General features: G+C 42.6%; 1 protein-coding gene across 1 annotated transcript in view; it reads left to right on the forward strand.

Moving 5' to 3' along the window:
- PTPRT (protein tyrosine phosphatase receptor type T) overlaps window positions 1-12,405 on the forward strand; it is a 329,075-nt gene extending 316,670 nt beyond the window's left edge. The window contains 6 exon segments of the mRNA XM_062589625.1: window positions 2,510-2,683; window positions 6,467-6,598; window positions 9,347-9,472; window positions 10,857-11,020; window positions 11,509-11,644; window positions 12,352-12,405. Of these exon segments, the coding sequence (XP_062445609.1) occupies window positions 2,510-2,683; window positions 6,467-6,598; window positions 9,347-9,472; window positions 10,857-11,020; window positions 11,509-11,644; window positions 12,352-12,405 (786 nt within the window).
- Window positions 12,406-13,030: the final 625 nt, after the last annotated feature.

Below are 13,030 nucleotides of genomic sequence, written 5' to 3' on the forward strand. Positions count from 1 at the left end.
GGTGGCCAGAACTGAAGTGACATATCACAAAAATCGCGAATAGCGGGGTGGTGCAGTCTGCTTGGGGCACGCAGTGAAACGGGGGCCACTCCATCTTTTGCTAACAGCGTTGCTCGTCCTGTCCTAATAAACAGAGGCTTAGGACACGTTGGCCATGAGCCAGTTGTAGCTGTTGCGCAGGAAAGGGCTCTCCCTCCAGAACAGTGAACTGAACTTGCCACTCTTATTCCTGAGGGATTTGTAAATTCTTTCAGGATTTTCAATCAGCTCCAGTGCGTGTATGGAAAAACATAATCCTGTGACAAATTTGGGGCAAGGTGAACTGTACAGAGAGGGAGAGCCCTGCTATTTTTTAAGGATGCTCTTAGTTAACAGGAAAAAGCTGGAGAACCCTCTAACCACAGCTGTCCTTCACTCCCCAGCAAAGTGTCTTCTGCAGTGATAGAAGGACTTCTAGAAGCCTCCGTGTAGGTCAGATGCCTCTGTTGCACCACAGCTTTTTTTCCCTCTCTATACAAACAGATAATTTATTTTTTGTTTGAAACCTTACGGACAAACATCAGGGTTGGTACAGTGAGATAAAAACTGTGGATCCCAACTGATGGCAATTCAAGTGAAAAATCTGTTTTTATCCTGTGATAGCAGATCTGTAATAAAAGTGTTTCTGGTTCTGGATGCCTGGCGTGAAGGGGCCGAAGCCTAACTTTATCAAATGTTGTTATGCTATTAAAAAAAAAAAAAAAAAAAAAGACACCGCTCACTGTGCGTGCTTTGTCATGATGTGAGACAAGATTTGTCGCTTGTGCACTTTCCTTTGAGCTGCCGGGGGCTGGCAGCTCCTATGGGAAGGAAAAGCTCCTCTGTACTTTGCATAAGAGGTTTGTTCTCTGTCTAGTTGTAGAATGCTATTTTTACAGGATTTTAGCTTAAAGCGTTCTTCAGCCCTAAATGCCTGGATTTAACACACAGCACGTTATCTCTTGCTACAATCTTTATGAAACAGTTGATCTAACTAGAAATCTGATAGTAATCTGTATTATGTTGGTCCCAGTGATCCTCAGGTAGGACTGGATGGTTTTCTCACATTGTACACACTGCCCGAACATGCAGCAGCTCCGCTCGGGAGAGCTTTTAGAATCTCACTAAGCACAAAAACAAGGGAGAGATGGGAAGGACATAAAATAGAGGGGTAAATCACTAACACGTCACCTGCCTACTCATTTGCACTCTAAGAGGCTTGTGATTTCATGTGGCTCCCTCTGGTAGACTACCTGCTTTCTGTTTCTGGAGAAAGGGACTTCTGCCTGCAGCCTGAATGACACAGAGCATCAGCATTATTTCCAGTTCTACACTTAATGCATTCTTGCATATTAGATTGTTTGATCTTCCTCATTTTTCCATTCATAACCTCTTTGTGGCAGAAGTCAAGCTCTGTGCAAGAATTTTTGCGCCCTAAATTTTTGTGTGTTCATCTGATGGTTGCAAAGGAATTCACTCTATTTATACCTGGAGTTGATTCAAGAAAGGGCACGTGGCAAGTAAAAGTAGAATGACATCAGATCACCCGAGAATCGGCTGGTGTAAGAGACAGTGTTAAGATGCGCTCGCTTTGATTTGCTGTTCCTGACCCTTGCTAAGCTCCCTAGACTGGTTTGTCAGGAAGCCCCCGCAATGTTTAACACAAAACTAGATTTAAAGAAACACATTCTATCATGCTGTGGGAAAGACAGAAGAGGGTAAAAGTCATAGCACATCTCTGGGGTCTGACAGCTAGACCCCAGAGATGTGGTATGACTTTGTAAGGGAAGCATATGATGCATTTAATAAAATAAAAAGCCTTTATATATATATATATATATATATATCTGTTGTTGAGATAAATCAGCTGGGACCCACCAGAGGGTTTTAACCCAGCCTTGCCTGCTGGGTAGGCCAGGTCAATACTCACGGTACTTCTGCACAGGATCCCACCGAAGAGGGAGAAGGATGTGTCCTTCCACTCTAGAGAGGGTATAAACACGACGAAGTTTCACTCTCTTATAGAGTCAGGGCTGCAATTTGTACATTAACAGCTATTTCCTAGCTCTAGGAAAGAACAGAAACATGTTACCTAACTGCTGTGGGATTTTAGAGCTGGGAATTGTTAGAACTTCTGTAGATGAAATACATAAGGGGAAAAAAGAGGTCTTAGAAGGTGTTTAGTGCCCTCAATTTATGCTAGACGTAGGGTGTTTGGAAAAGCACTTCAGGAGCACATTCAAAATTTTCTGTAATAAATAATCATAAATGCTACAATGTCATAAATGTCATAAATGTCATACAAATGTCATAAATGCTACAAGCTCCTTAGTGCTTATTCTTTTTCATATTCTCTGGGATCCAAACATTTGCTATTCTAAATACCTTTAAAATAAGCTAACTGTGTAGAGGACATCCTTTTTAGAGGTAGATTCAAAGATACTCAACCTGTATCTGATACTCAACCCCTTTTTCTCTCCCCATTTTGCAGACTCTCAATATTGTGACGCCACATGTTCGGCCAGAAGACTGCAGCATCGGGCTTCTGCCAAGGAACCATGACAAGAACCGCTGCATGGATGTGTTACCCTTGGACCGGTGCCTGCCTTTCCTCATCTCTGTGGATGGTGAATCAAGTAACTACATCAATGCTGCACTCATGGATGTAAGCGGCGCTGTAGAGTCGACACTGGTCCTAGTTTGCATTGAATCTATTCATTCTCTCTTCTTCTACCAAGAGCAAAGCCACGTGAATTTTGTCACCTTCACAGAAATGCAAAAATGTGTCACATAGACTATGCTTTATCACAATATGTTGTAGTTTTGCTTCACACTGGTGAAAAATTTTTGACTAACTTTTGACATCAGCATACAGTCTGGAGTTACATCTTAGAAAAGCAGATGGGCAAAGAAGTGGTGTGATAACTCTTCCCTTGCATTGATTGATGTGTAAGTTGGAAGAGAAATGTTCACCAGGAGGAACTGCCAGGTCAGCTTTTTGAAAAGAATAGTTTGCAGTGTGGAGAGAGTGATTAATTTGAGCCTATGCAGTTAAGGCTATGGGAGTGCAGGGATCAGATGTGCAAAAATCTTTAGGGCTGAAGGATATGAGTTAAGCTGATGTGAATCTGTCTGAAGGCATTTTCCCTTGCTTTGTTTATAGGCTAGAGTCTAGCAGGGGAGGTCATTTGTGTATGGTGAATTATGTCGATGGTTTCTTTTTTACTATGATGCCTAACTGCCTTTGGACACGAATGCCTATAAAAGCTCCTAATTATTGCAGTTGGAGTATGTGTAAATATGATCTAGGGTGAAGTATCATCGTTTTTTTTTTTTTTCCAAGTAATATTGAATAGGGTCAGTCTTTTTCAGTTTTGTTCGGTCCATCGTTCTTTGGGGAACAGTGATACTCCTGTATTTAAGAGATCAAGTCAAATAGTCATGGAATGGATTTTAGAATTTTTTCAGAAAGGTTTTGATGTTTTTGTTGCAAATGTGCCTGAGGAAGCAGAGGGTTTTTTGGCTTTCTGTTTTTTTTTTTTTTTTTTTAATATGTTCTGTGCTTTGGCAGATTTGCCAAAGCACAATCAGTTCCCCTCTGATTTCTCAGAGTTTGGGAAGAAGTTTGCACATTTCAGCCTGCATTACCTCAAAGCACTTTGCTGATACTTCTACCTTTCCTTACAGAATTCCTGCCAATTAAAAAATTTTTATAAGGAGATGTTTCACCTGTCATTGAAATTCGGCCACCTATGATGCTCTCTAACACTCCTTTATTCTTCCGTAGAGGAATCATTAGCTCCTGACACAGTCACATAACAGCCTAAATCCCAGATCTTCCTGGGCTATTCATACTAGGAACAGACCTTGCAATTCTTTGTTTTTCAGTCCCTTAACATCTGCAGTTTTGTACTGAGCATGGACTTCGCGAGAGACCATCTAGCCTTGAACTAGCATTTGTTCTTCCCTTGTGTGAAGATTGGCATGTGGCAGACCCCCAATGCTGATCGTTTTATTTACCACTCCCTTTCAGGTTTCTCATGTTTAGTTTATTTAGTTTATTTATTTTATTTTATTTTTTTTACTTCTCTCTCAATTCTTACTTGGGTTGCAGGATGCCCAGCATTTTACATGATGGTTGTGATGGAAGTGGTAGAGTAGGAACGGTAATGGTGCACATGGAATGGTTATCATTGGGTTCCCAATGGGTTTGGAAGGGTAAATCTCCAGCTGTTGTCTCAGGAAAACAGTCTGGCAGGCTGCTCAGGCCTGCGTTCATCAAAATTAGTCTTAGATACAGAAGGCCATTTGGACCTGCTTCCAGAGCCATTGAGGCTCTGGAGTAGAGAGGGTCCCTCAGAAGGTGAAGCACTTCGTCTGGCTTCCAGTTTGAGCTGAAGATTGACTCAGTCTGTTTCTGACTAAGAAACTGGCCTCTTGTGCCTTGAGTTAGCTTTTGGAAATACCCGTGCCAGTTAGCTCTCAGGAGTACCAGTTAGGGAGTACCTGTAGCGAGCACTACTACTCAGTCCAGGCACTCAGCTCCATCCTTTTGTCATTCATTTGAAGAAATTTCTTAATAAGGACGAATGAGCCAACTCAATTGAAAGAAAAAAGTAGTAGCCTACATGCTCTCTGAGTATGAGCAAAACGTTCTCTGAGAACAGGGCCAAAGGGCTGCTGCTGTCCACAGAGGACGGAAATTCTACCCAAGAGATTTCAAGATTCCCAACCTTTTCTCTTTGTGCCCTCTGTCCCTTTCAAGTCAACAGACCTTTGGGTCTTTGCTGTGACAAACATTCAGTGTCACCTTTGCATCAGCTAAGTGCCTCGTTAAGAAGAAAGGGGAAAGACTGTCCCTCTCCTTCCCTTAAAGCAGTTGAACATGCTTCTTAAGCAAAGAGCCTGTAGCCGCATGTCTAATTCATGCCATGCAGAAGTGCCAGTAGGTTTGTATTTAATGCACAGCTTGGAGAAAGATGAAGGTATTTTCTTTCCAAGATCTTACCAATGTTCTCTTGCATAATTAATTAACATCTCAGTGTTTCAGCTTCCTTCCCTTTAAAACAGGGCAGTGAGGCTGGCTCCTCACCTGTAGCGCAGAAACAGGTGGGCTGTGTTTTTTTTCTCTCCTACTAGCAAAATCCTCAAACAGATAATACCTTCAACTAACTGTTCAGCCAATTGTGCAAGCTGCTATATTGGCATGTAATGAAATAAATTAGCAGAAACATTACCATTTTGTAACTCCAGGGTTTGCTTTCGGAGGGGAAGATGAAGGAGATAAGTTTCTCCATTTTATGTATCTCTCTGTTGCCTCTCTTGGTATGTACACCATAGCTTTAAGTCCCTATTGGTGTTGCTAGGTTTGAAAAACAGAATAGGAATAAAGAGGAAGATCCACTGTAGATTGCTAGTTTCCCAACGATGTCGTTTTTCCTTGTTCTCTTCATTTTCCATCATCCTCCTTGCACATGTGCACTCAGAAGCATGTTGCAGCCACCTTGTAAACCTCTTAGAAAGACGCAGAACATGTGTGGCACCCTTTCCCGCCCCAACATAGTCCACTCGGCACTCCCACCCACTGCTGGCTCGTGGGAAGAAGAAATTGCAAGCCCTAACAACTGTCTTCTTAATACTTGGGGTAGCTCTTTCTTTCTGTATTGTAAATTGAAAATCTTAGTTTGCCTTTAGCAAGCATTTTTGTTCCTCTTGATTCAAGTCTGCTTCACAGTTGTGCAGGTTACAGGCTCACCTAAGCATTGCCCGCTGCAGCGGGCAGGCAGTAACGCTCTGAGCCTGTCCCCATCGCTCCACAGCCTCTGCGTGCCGTACGGAGATGCACGAACGCAGCCCCATGGAGCCTGGGAGCAGCGTTCCCCTCCCTCCGTGGCCCGGGAGGCCAAGGCTGGAGGGCTTTCGCGAGGTGGAGGAATAGCACCAGCCGTTGAATGCCAGTCTGCCAGACTCTGCCCCACATGCTCTTTTGGGATGTCTGTAAATCCAGATGAGCCATTTCTGTGGCACTGTGCCACCAGGGAGCAATAGCAGATGGGGGCTAATCCCTTCTGTCGTTCCTAGTCCCCAGCAGCAGAAAGGATAACGTTTTGCTTCCAACTATTCTCTTGCTAATTATTAATATTACTAGTAGTAGTAGTAGTAGTAAGAGTAGAATTAGAATTATTTGCTGAGTCTCAAAATATAAATAATTGATTTGGGTAATCTCTGCTCTTGTGACACTCCTTTAATGAAATGTCTTCATTGGGAGCAAAAGAATCCCATTATGAGACATTCATTCATTGCACAGCGATAACAAGGAGAAGGATATGTGATTTGTGTAATCTGGTTAAATGGCTCAGATTGCCTAGCCACAGCCTCCTGGGTATAATATTCGTTTGAATAAAAGTTGATTGAATTTTTTTTTTAACTAATCTTATTCTTTTGTTAGAGCCACAAGCAACCTGCTGCCTTTATTGTAACCCAGCACCCTCTGCCCAACACCATAGCAGACTTCTGGAGGCTGGTGTTTGATTATAACTGCTCCTCCATCGTGATGCTGAATGAGATGGACACAGCACAGGTAAGTGGGTTTTTTAAACATTTCTGTCATGTAGTTTTATTTTCAAATCCAAAGGATTTTGAGGTGATCTCTGTTTCCTTGTGGTTAAGAAAAAATGGAAAGCAATAAATAAGGTTTTAGGGTACAATGAAGGATAAAGGCCAGATCCACAAAGATACTAAGGTGCTTGGCTCCTGCTAAGGCAGCTATCTAGCTATTACAGTTAGCAGGGATTAGCTGTCTAAGTACATTGTATTTGGAGGCCTATGACTGCCTCCCAAAACTGCTTTCTTCTCTTCCTTATTTTCCTTCCTGTTTGATTCAGAAAAATGTAATTCTCTATGCAGAATCTCAGTGTTTTCATGCTTGCCCATCACTTTCCGAGATCCCAACTAGAACTGCCACAGCACGGTCAGCAAGCCTGTTCCTGTAGCATTCCAGAGGAATGGGAGCAAGAGAGATACTGAAATGATACTGAAGGAGCTTAGGATCCTTTTCCCAGAGATTCCCAATGAAATTCCATAGAGTAGAAAAGTGTAGTTAGTTGAAGTAGTTTCTGGAGCAGCCTATGATACTATTCTTTTTATTTTCCAGAGTCATGTGCATATTGATTTCTTACCAAACATAACATTGTTCAGAATAGGTCTGGCTGCATGAGGAGTAGTTCCCGTTCCTTCTGTGAGAGAATTTCCAGCCACCTTGCTGATGAGTGACAGAAGATAACAGCTTTCAAAAAAGGGCAATCATGCAATTTATATAAAGAGTGCATTTGGCATTGCTAATTCATCCATTACAGCACTTGTTAAACAAGAGGAGAAGAACCCTCAAGTACTTGGTACTTTATGGCTTAATTTTTCATTTGTCTCTTTGCTGCATTCAGAATCTTCCCGTGCTCAAAGACAGAGAGATTATTGGGCCCTTTTTTGGTGGTAATGGAGAAACCAATTGAACTTTTGTTGAGGGGATCTGCCTTCGGGGTGAAAGCTGTGGGATTTCATTTTGATGTGCATCCAGAGAGCTATGTTCCAGCCTTTCTGCTGCAGGCTCTCCTGGCAGCCAGCGCCCAAGTCATGATGCTCCATGCGAGGAACTCGGGGGCCCTGCGCATTTCATACCATCACTCAAATTCTCCCAGCTTGCTTATGAGTCTTGGCACTGAATCCAGACATGAATTTCATCTTTTCCTTTTTTCTGATGCTTTAAAGAAATGTGCCTTCTGGAAACCAGATACTTTCTCACACTTTGTTCTCAGAAAACAGGAAATTATCAGCCTCAGAACAGTATTGTTCTTACTAACTATCTCTAAGCACAAGACTTTACCTACCTTGTTTTTTGTCCTGGCAATTTCAATTTTTAAGAGAGAATTTGTAGGTACAGAAAAGGAGATCTGACAATGCACAAAGTCAGTTTGACGATTATCTTGCATGGTGTCACCTAGCTCAAATCTGCAGCGAATGCCAAAAAACATACTCCTAGCCCTGGAAGTAAAAAACAGTTGTAAAGTTCTATATGAGCTCTGAAGGCACAGGGTAGAGGTTTGATACCATTTGTGAGAGAGAGGTTTCTGAAAAGGAAACTCAGTTGTCTTAGGATGTAGCAGCTGCACTATCATTGTACGACAACCTCGTCATTATCTGAGTGTTCATCGTTGCCTAATGTGAGCGCTCTACCATGACGTTCCCAAACTGCCAGTCTGCAGTTGCGTGCAAATACCGTATCAGTGCTCTTGAACGGGGTGTTCTGCTCCTGTGGATGCAGACAGCTGACTTGAAAATACAAACGCAAGAATTACTTGCATAAAAGCTGTGAATGGAATGAAGGGATGAGTTAAAATAAATAGATGAGTAAACCTGTAATCTACTCTGCAGTAAAAATGTGCAAATAAAATCATTTAGACACCAGAGAACGTAACAGACCATTTTAAACGCTGTGTAAAAGTAGGCATTCGGATAGGTGGCCGTGCACAAACCTGCTTTAGGGAAAGCAGATCTGTAATATTAGGACAGATCTTTCTCTTCTCTTTCTGATGTACTTTGAGGTGGTTTCCTAAAGCATCTACACAGCTCAGATCATCTTGCCTATCAGACAAATGCTTTGAGAGGAGATTGGTAGGCTGCTTGAGAGTCTGAATGAGGAGTGAAAAACAGCCTTCAAAGGAAGGCTTGCTTATGTGATCTTGGCATACTTTTTAATATTGCAAAACTTACAGGGGCAAAGGTGCATAAGATTACATGACTGTCCCACCGAAATTTAATCCTGTATGATCAAAGGAATAATGGGAATGCAGAAGTAATGCAGTGGCATGCACACACTTGACGTCATTACTGACAGCGATTGAACTGGAATAACTTGAGATCAAGTTGGAATAAGCATTTGAGGGTTTTAAAACTTCTCAAAAATTACACTTGAAAATAGAAAGAAGAAAGCACAAAGAAATACAATCTCAGCAGAAACTGCTAATGAGATCTCATACAAAATATTTTTTTGCCACAATCTATTTCCAGATGGATTTCATATAGTTAGATTGAAATCTGTGTGATTAGGATTTTTTTTTTTTACTTTCAATTTAGTAAGATCAGCATGAGCAAAGATTATGCATTAAAAAAATATATATACATATATATATATATATATACACATATATATATATATATTTCTAGGACTGGTTACAGATTTGAACTGGATATAAATTTGAATGGAAAGAAGACTTACCATAAGGTTCCTTGTTAATAGTTAATGTGCTTTTTTTTCCTGTGGTGCTTTCACTAGCTCTGCATGCAGTACTGGCCAGAGAAGACATCCTGCTGTTATGGTCCCATTCAAGTAGAGTTTGTTTCAGCAGATATTGATGAAGATATTATCAACCGGATATTCCGGATCTGTAACATGGCCAGGGTAAGATCAGTGAAATACAAGATTACTCTTTTATTCTGTAGAATATATTTTGACTTGAGGAGGAGCTGGAACTAAGAGTTGTGGTTTGGAGATGCTGAATCTCTCACCTAGGAAGAGGATTCCAGTGCAAAATTTGGTAGCTACTTCCTTTGGTTAACATACAGTTGCATCAGTCTGCATCAGTAAGATGCTCTTGGCCAAAAGCAGCAAGTGGATGATATGAGCTTGAAATCTGCTTTTAAATGGAATGCATTTTCTGTGTGTATTTGAGAACAATTAATCACCCAGTAGCCAATGTAAAACCATCAATATTGTAGGGAATAAACTAGGATAATGTCAGCTGTTCTCTGTCTGTCAACCACTGTGCAGTATATTTACAGTAGCTTTGTCTCTGAAGACAGATGCGGTGTTTACTGGCTAGACTGGGCTTCCTAGTTGCCACTGTTTCCCCATAAATAAGCAACTGCCATTTCTACAAGCAGCTTCTTGTCTGCCTCTTGCGGCCCCAAGGTAGCTGAAATGGTACTGACAAAGTTTATCTGCACACTGAACCCAAGCAGTGCCACTGAAGGACTGCACTGGACAGGATTTCAGCAGAGAATTTTTCACTCAGTAGTTGTTTCCCAGATTGATTGTAACTCTACTTTTTTTTCCCTTTCCTTTTTTTAATCAGAAGCAGAAACAGACTCCAGAAATTACATTTCCATCCTATTTAACGCATCAGGCTCTGATTGTGTGGTATGCAGCAATTAAGTTATGCCGTTACAGAATGAACTTTGCGATCCATTTACATGAGTGGATAAATCAGATAGATATTCACCTTGCCAATATACCAAGGCAACTGCCTGTGAACCAGGGACAGCCCTGACAATAGGTAGCTGATAAGACTAAGCCTCTGTGACTCCCACACTGCAAACTAGCTAGTAAATGCATAGCTATGCAGGGTGGTTGCTGTAAATTCATGGCTCCCTGCACTCATCTGTGTTCAACAACAGCAGCTTAGCTAAAATCTTTATAAGGATGCTTTCCTTCTGTTGTCCCCAGAGATATTTTGAGGGTGATCTTTGCCTTTAGCTCAGATGGCACAACTAATCTCCAATGCAGGCTACCAGGAAAGATCTGGTTTATTGTTAGAGTTTGCTGAGACTTAGATTCTCTATTGTAAACAGGGATCTTGGGGACCTAGCTTTTGCCCAGCTCTTTGATATCTGAGATCACCATTATCTCCAAGCTTTTGTAAAGTCCTTGTTCCCCACTGTATCAGGTGTCCAGAGGGAAGGTTGCTAACACTTATGACACCAAATTCAGAGGGTATGGTGCTGCATAACCAGTACACTCTGCTTTACCCTCTCTCTGCTTCTTTGACCCATTTCGTTTGCTTTAGCCCCAGGATGGATACCGTATTGTTCAGCACCTGCAGTACATTGGCTGGCCGGCATACAGGGACACCCCTCCTTCCAAACGCTCCCTCCTGAAGGTGGTCAGAAGGTTGGAGAAGTGGCAGGAGCAGTATGATGGGAGGGATGGACGCACTGTTGTCCACTGCCTGTAAGTTGGACTGCAAAATTCTTGCTACTCTGCGAGTGCTGTCTAATGAGTACTGATTATAGATTTGGAGATCTGGTGGGCTGCCACTAGGGAAAGTGAAGTTAAATTACATTTGCAATACAATTCAAGTTGAATTTTGTGCTACAGCCTAGCATTCTGGCCCAGAGACTTACTGAGCCTAATGCAGAGTAGCCAGAAAGGCTCTGCTGCTTTGTGTCTTGTAGATGGGAATTTAGGTAGACCTCGTGATTGCAGCCCAGACCTGCAGAAGCAGCAGTGCCAAGCGTCCAGCTCTGGTCACAGCAGGGCTTCTCCTGTTGTGTGGCCAGGTCAGTGGGAGCAGTGCTGCGATTCTTGGTCTGTCTGCTGCTGCCAGGGATGGACTTGGCTCTTCCATCCCCATCTCATGCTGCAGTGCTGCTGTCCATTTCTTCCATTACTTAGGCCTTGCTTAGCTTCACCTGTTGCCCCTTTCCTTCTGCACCTAGGAATGGTGGGGGACGTAGTGGCACCTTCTGTGCCATCTGCAGCGTGTGTGAAATGATCCAACAACAAAATATCATCGATGTGTTCCACATAGTGAAAACGTTGCGGAATAACAAATCCAACATGGTGGAGTCTCTGGTAAGCTCAGTTCCTGCACCTCACCCACCCAGCTTATGCAGGGGAACTTCAGGATGGTTAAAGAGCTTCCTGGCTTAGCTTTGTGAATCAAAACCAATCTTCATTTGACACCATCAGAATTTAAGCCATTCCCATCGTTAGCATGTGCAGTGAATCGATGGGTTCTCCTCCTTCCCCGGCTGAGACAAGGGGCAGCAATGAGTAGTGCCACCACATCCAGCTGCCTCCAGAAAGTTAAACCCCCAGGCTCCCTCCCTGCAGGGAGGGACGGGAGTTGTCGCCCTGCACACATGCAGAGCCCGGAGCTAGGTGCTCTGACATGCCTTGAAACCAGGAAGGGAGGACAGCTCGAACCCAGGGCCTTGCTCCCTGAAACTGAAGAGATTAAACTGTCCTGAGTTAAAGCATCTCAATTGATCAAACCGAGTTCTTGCCTCAAAAGCAATAAGTGTGGTGAGGGCATGAAGGAAATAATGAATAGCCTGTGTCATGCCTGCCTTTTTGGGTATTTCTCCTTCCATTGACTATAACATCTCCTAGTAGTGTGCATTCAGTATCCCGTAGAAATAAAATTAATTTTTGCCTACTTCTGCCAAATGGTATAAATAAATAAGGGGGAGAGGGATGGTTTCCATCAGCTTGTTGAACGAGGCTCTAAAAGAGTTCACCTGTGTCTTTCTATCACTGCTTTCTGCTCTGTCTTTCAGGAACAGTATAAATTTGTATACGACGTTGCACTGGAATACTTGAGCTCCTTTTAGCCGAGCGGAGGGAGAGGAGTCTCCTAAAAGCCAGAGCCCCGTCTCTGACAGACGCTCTCTTCCCGTCTCCTACACTCAAAGGCAGTTACAAGTGTGGGAAGGAAAAACTGTCGTTCCTGGAGCCAGAGACTGCGACTGCACAGACCTCAGTGCCGCTGGGAGGATGGGACGATGCCTGTGTTTGCTGCTGCCTGCTTTCTATCGGAGCCTCTGCTGCTTCTCAGATAACCTACTGTCCAAATTAGCAAAATGGGAGACAGGCTGGAAGACTGGACTTTGTAATCCCCTCTGACTTCTCCTCTCCTCTTTTGGATTGTATTTTTGCTCTCCTCACTACAGAGTGGAGAAAGAATGAAACCCCGAGGAAATCTTTTAAATATCTTTAAATAGCTCCTTTTTAATTTGTGATTTTGCTCTCAAATCTTGGTCTTTAAATTTTGAATTTCATGCAGCAGTCATTTGGGAAAAATGAGAAATAGCCATAGGGGATATATGAAAATTTTTGTTACTGTTTGTCTGCCTTCTCTGTTTGGGGGTATTTGGGGGGTTTTGTTTTGTTTTTTTCCAAATGTAAAGGCCAACATCAAAAAAACCCAAACAAACTGGGGTTCTCTTCGCAAATCCA

The sequence above is a fragment of the Rhea pennata genome, chromosome 16 (genome assembly GCF_028389875.1).
Source record: "Rhea pennata isolate bPtePen1 chromosome 16, bPtePen1.pri, whole genome shotgun sequence".
Taxonomy (NCBI): Eukaryota; Metazoa; Chordata; class Aves; order Rheiformes; family Rheidae; genus Rhea; species Rhea pennata.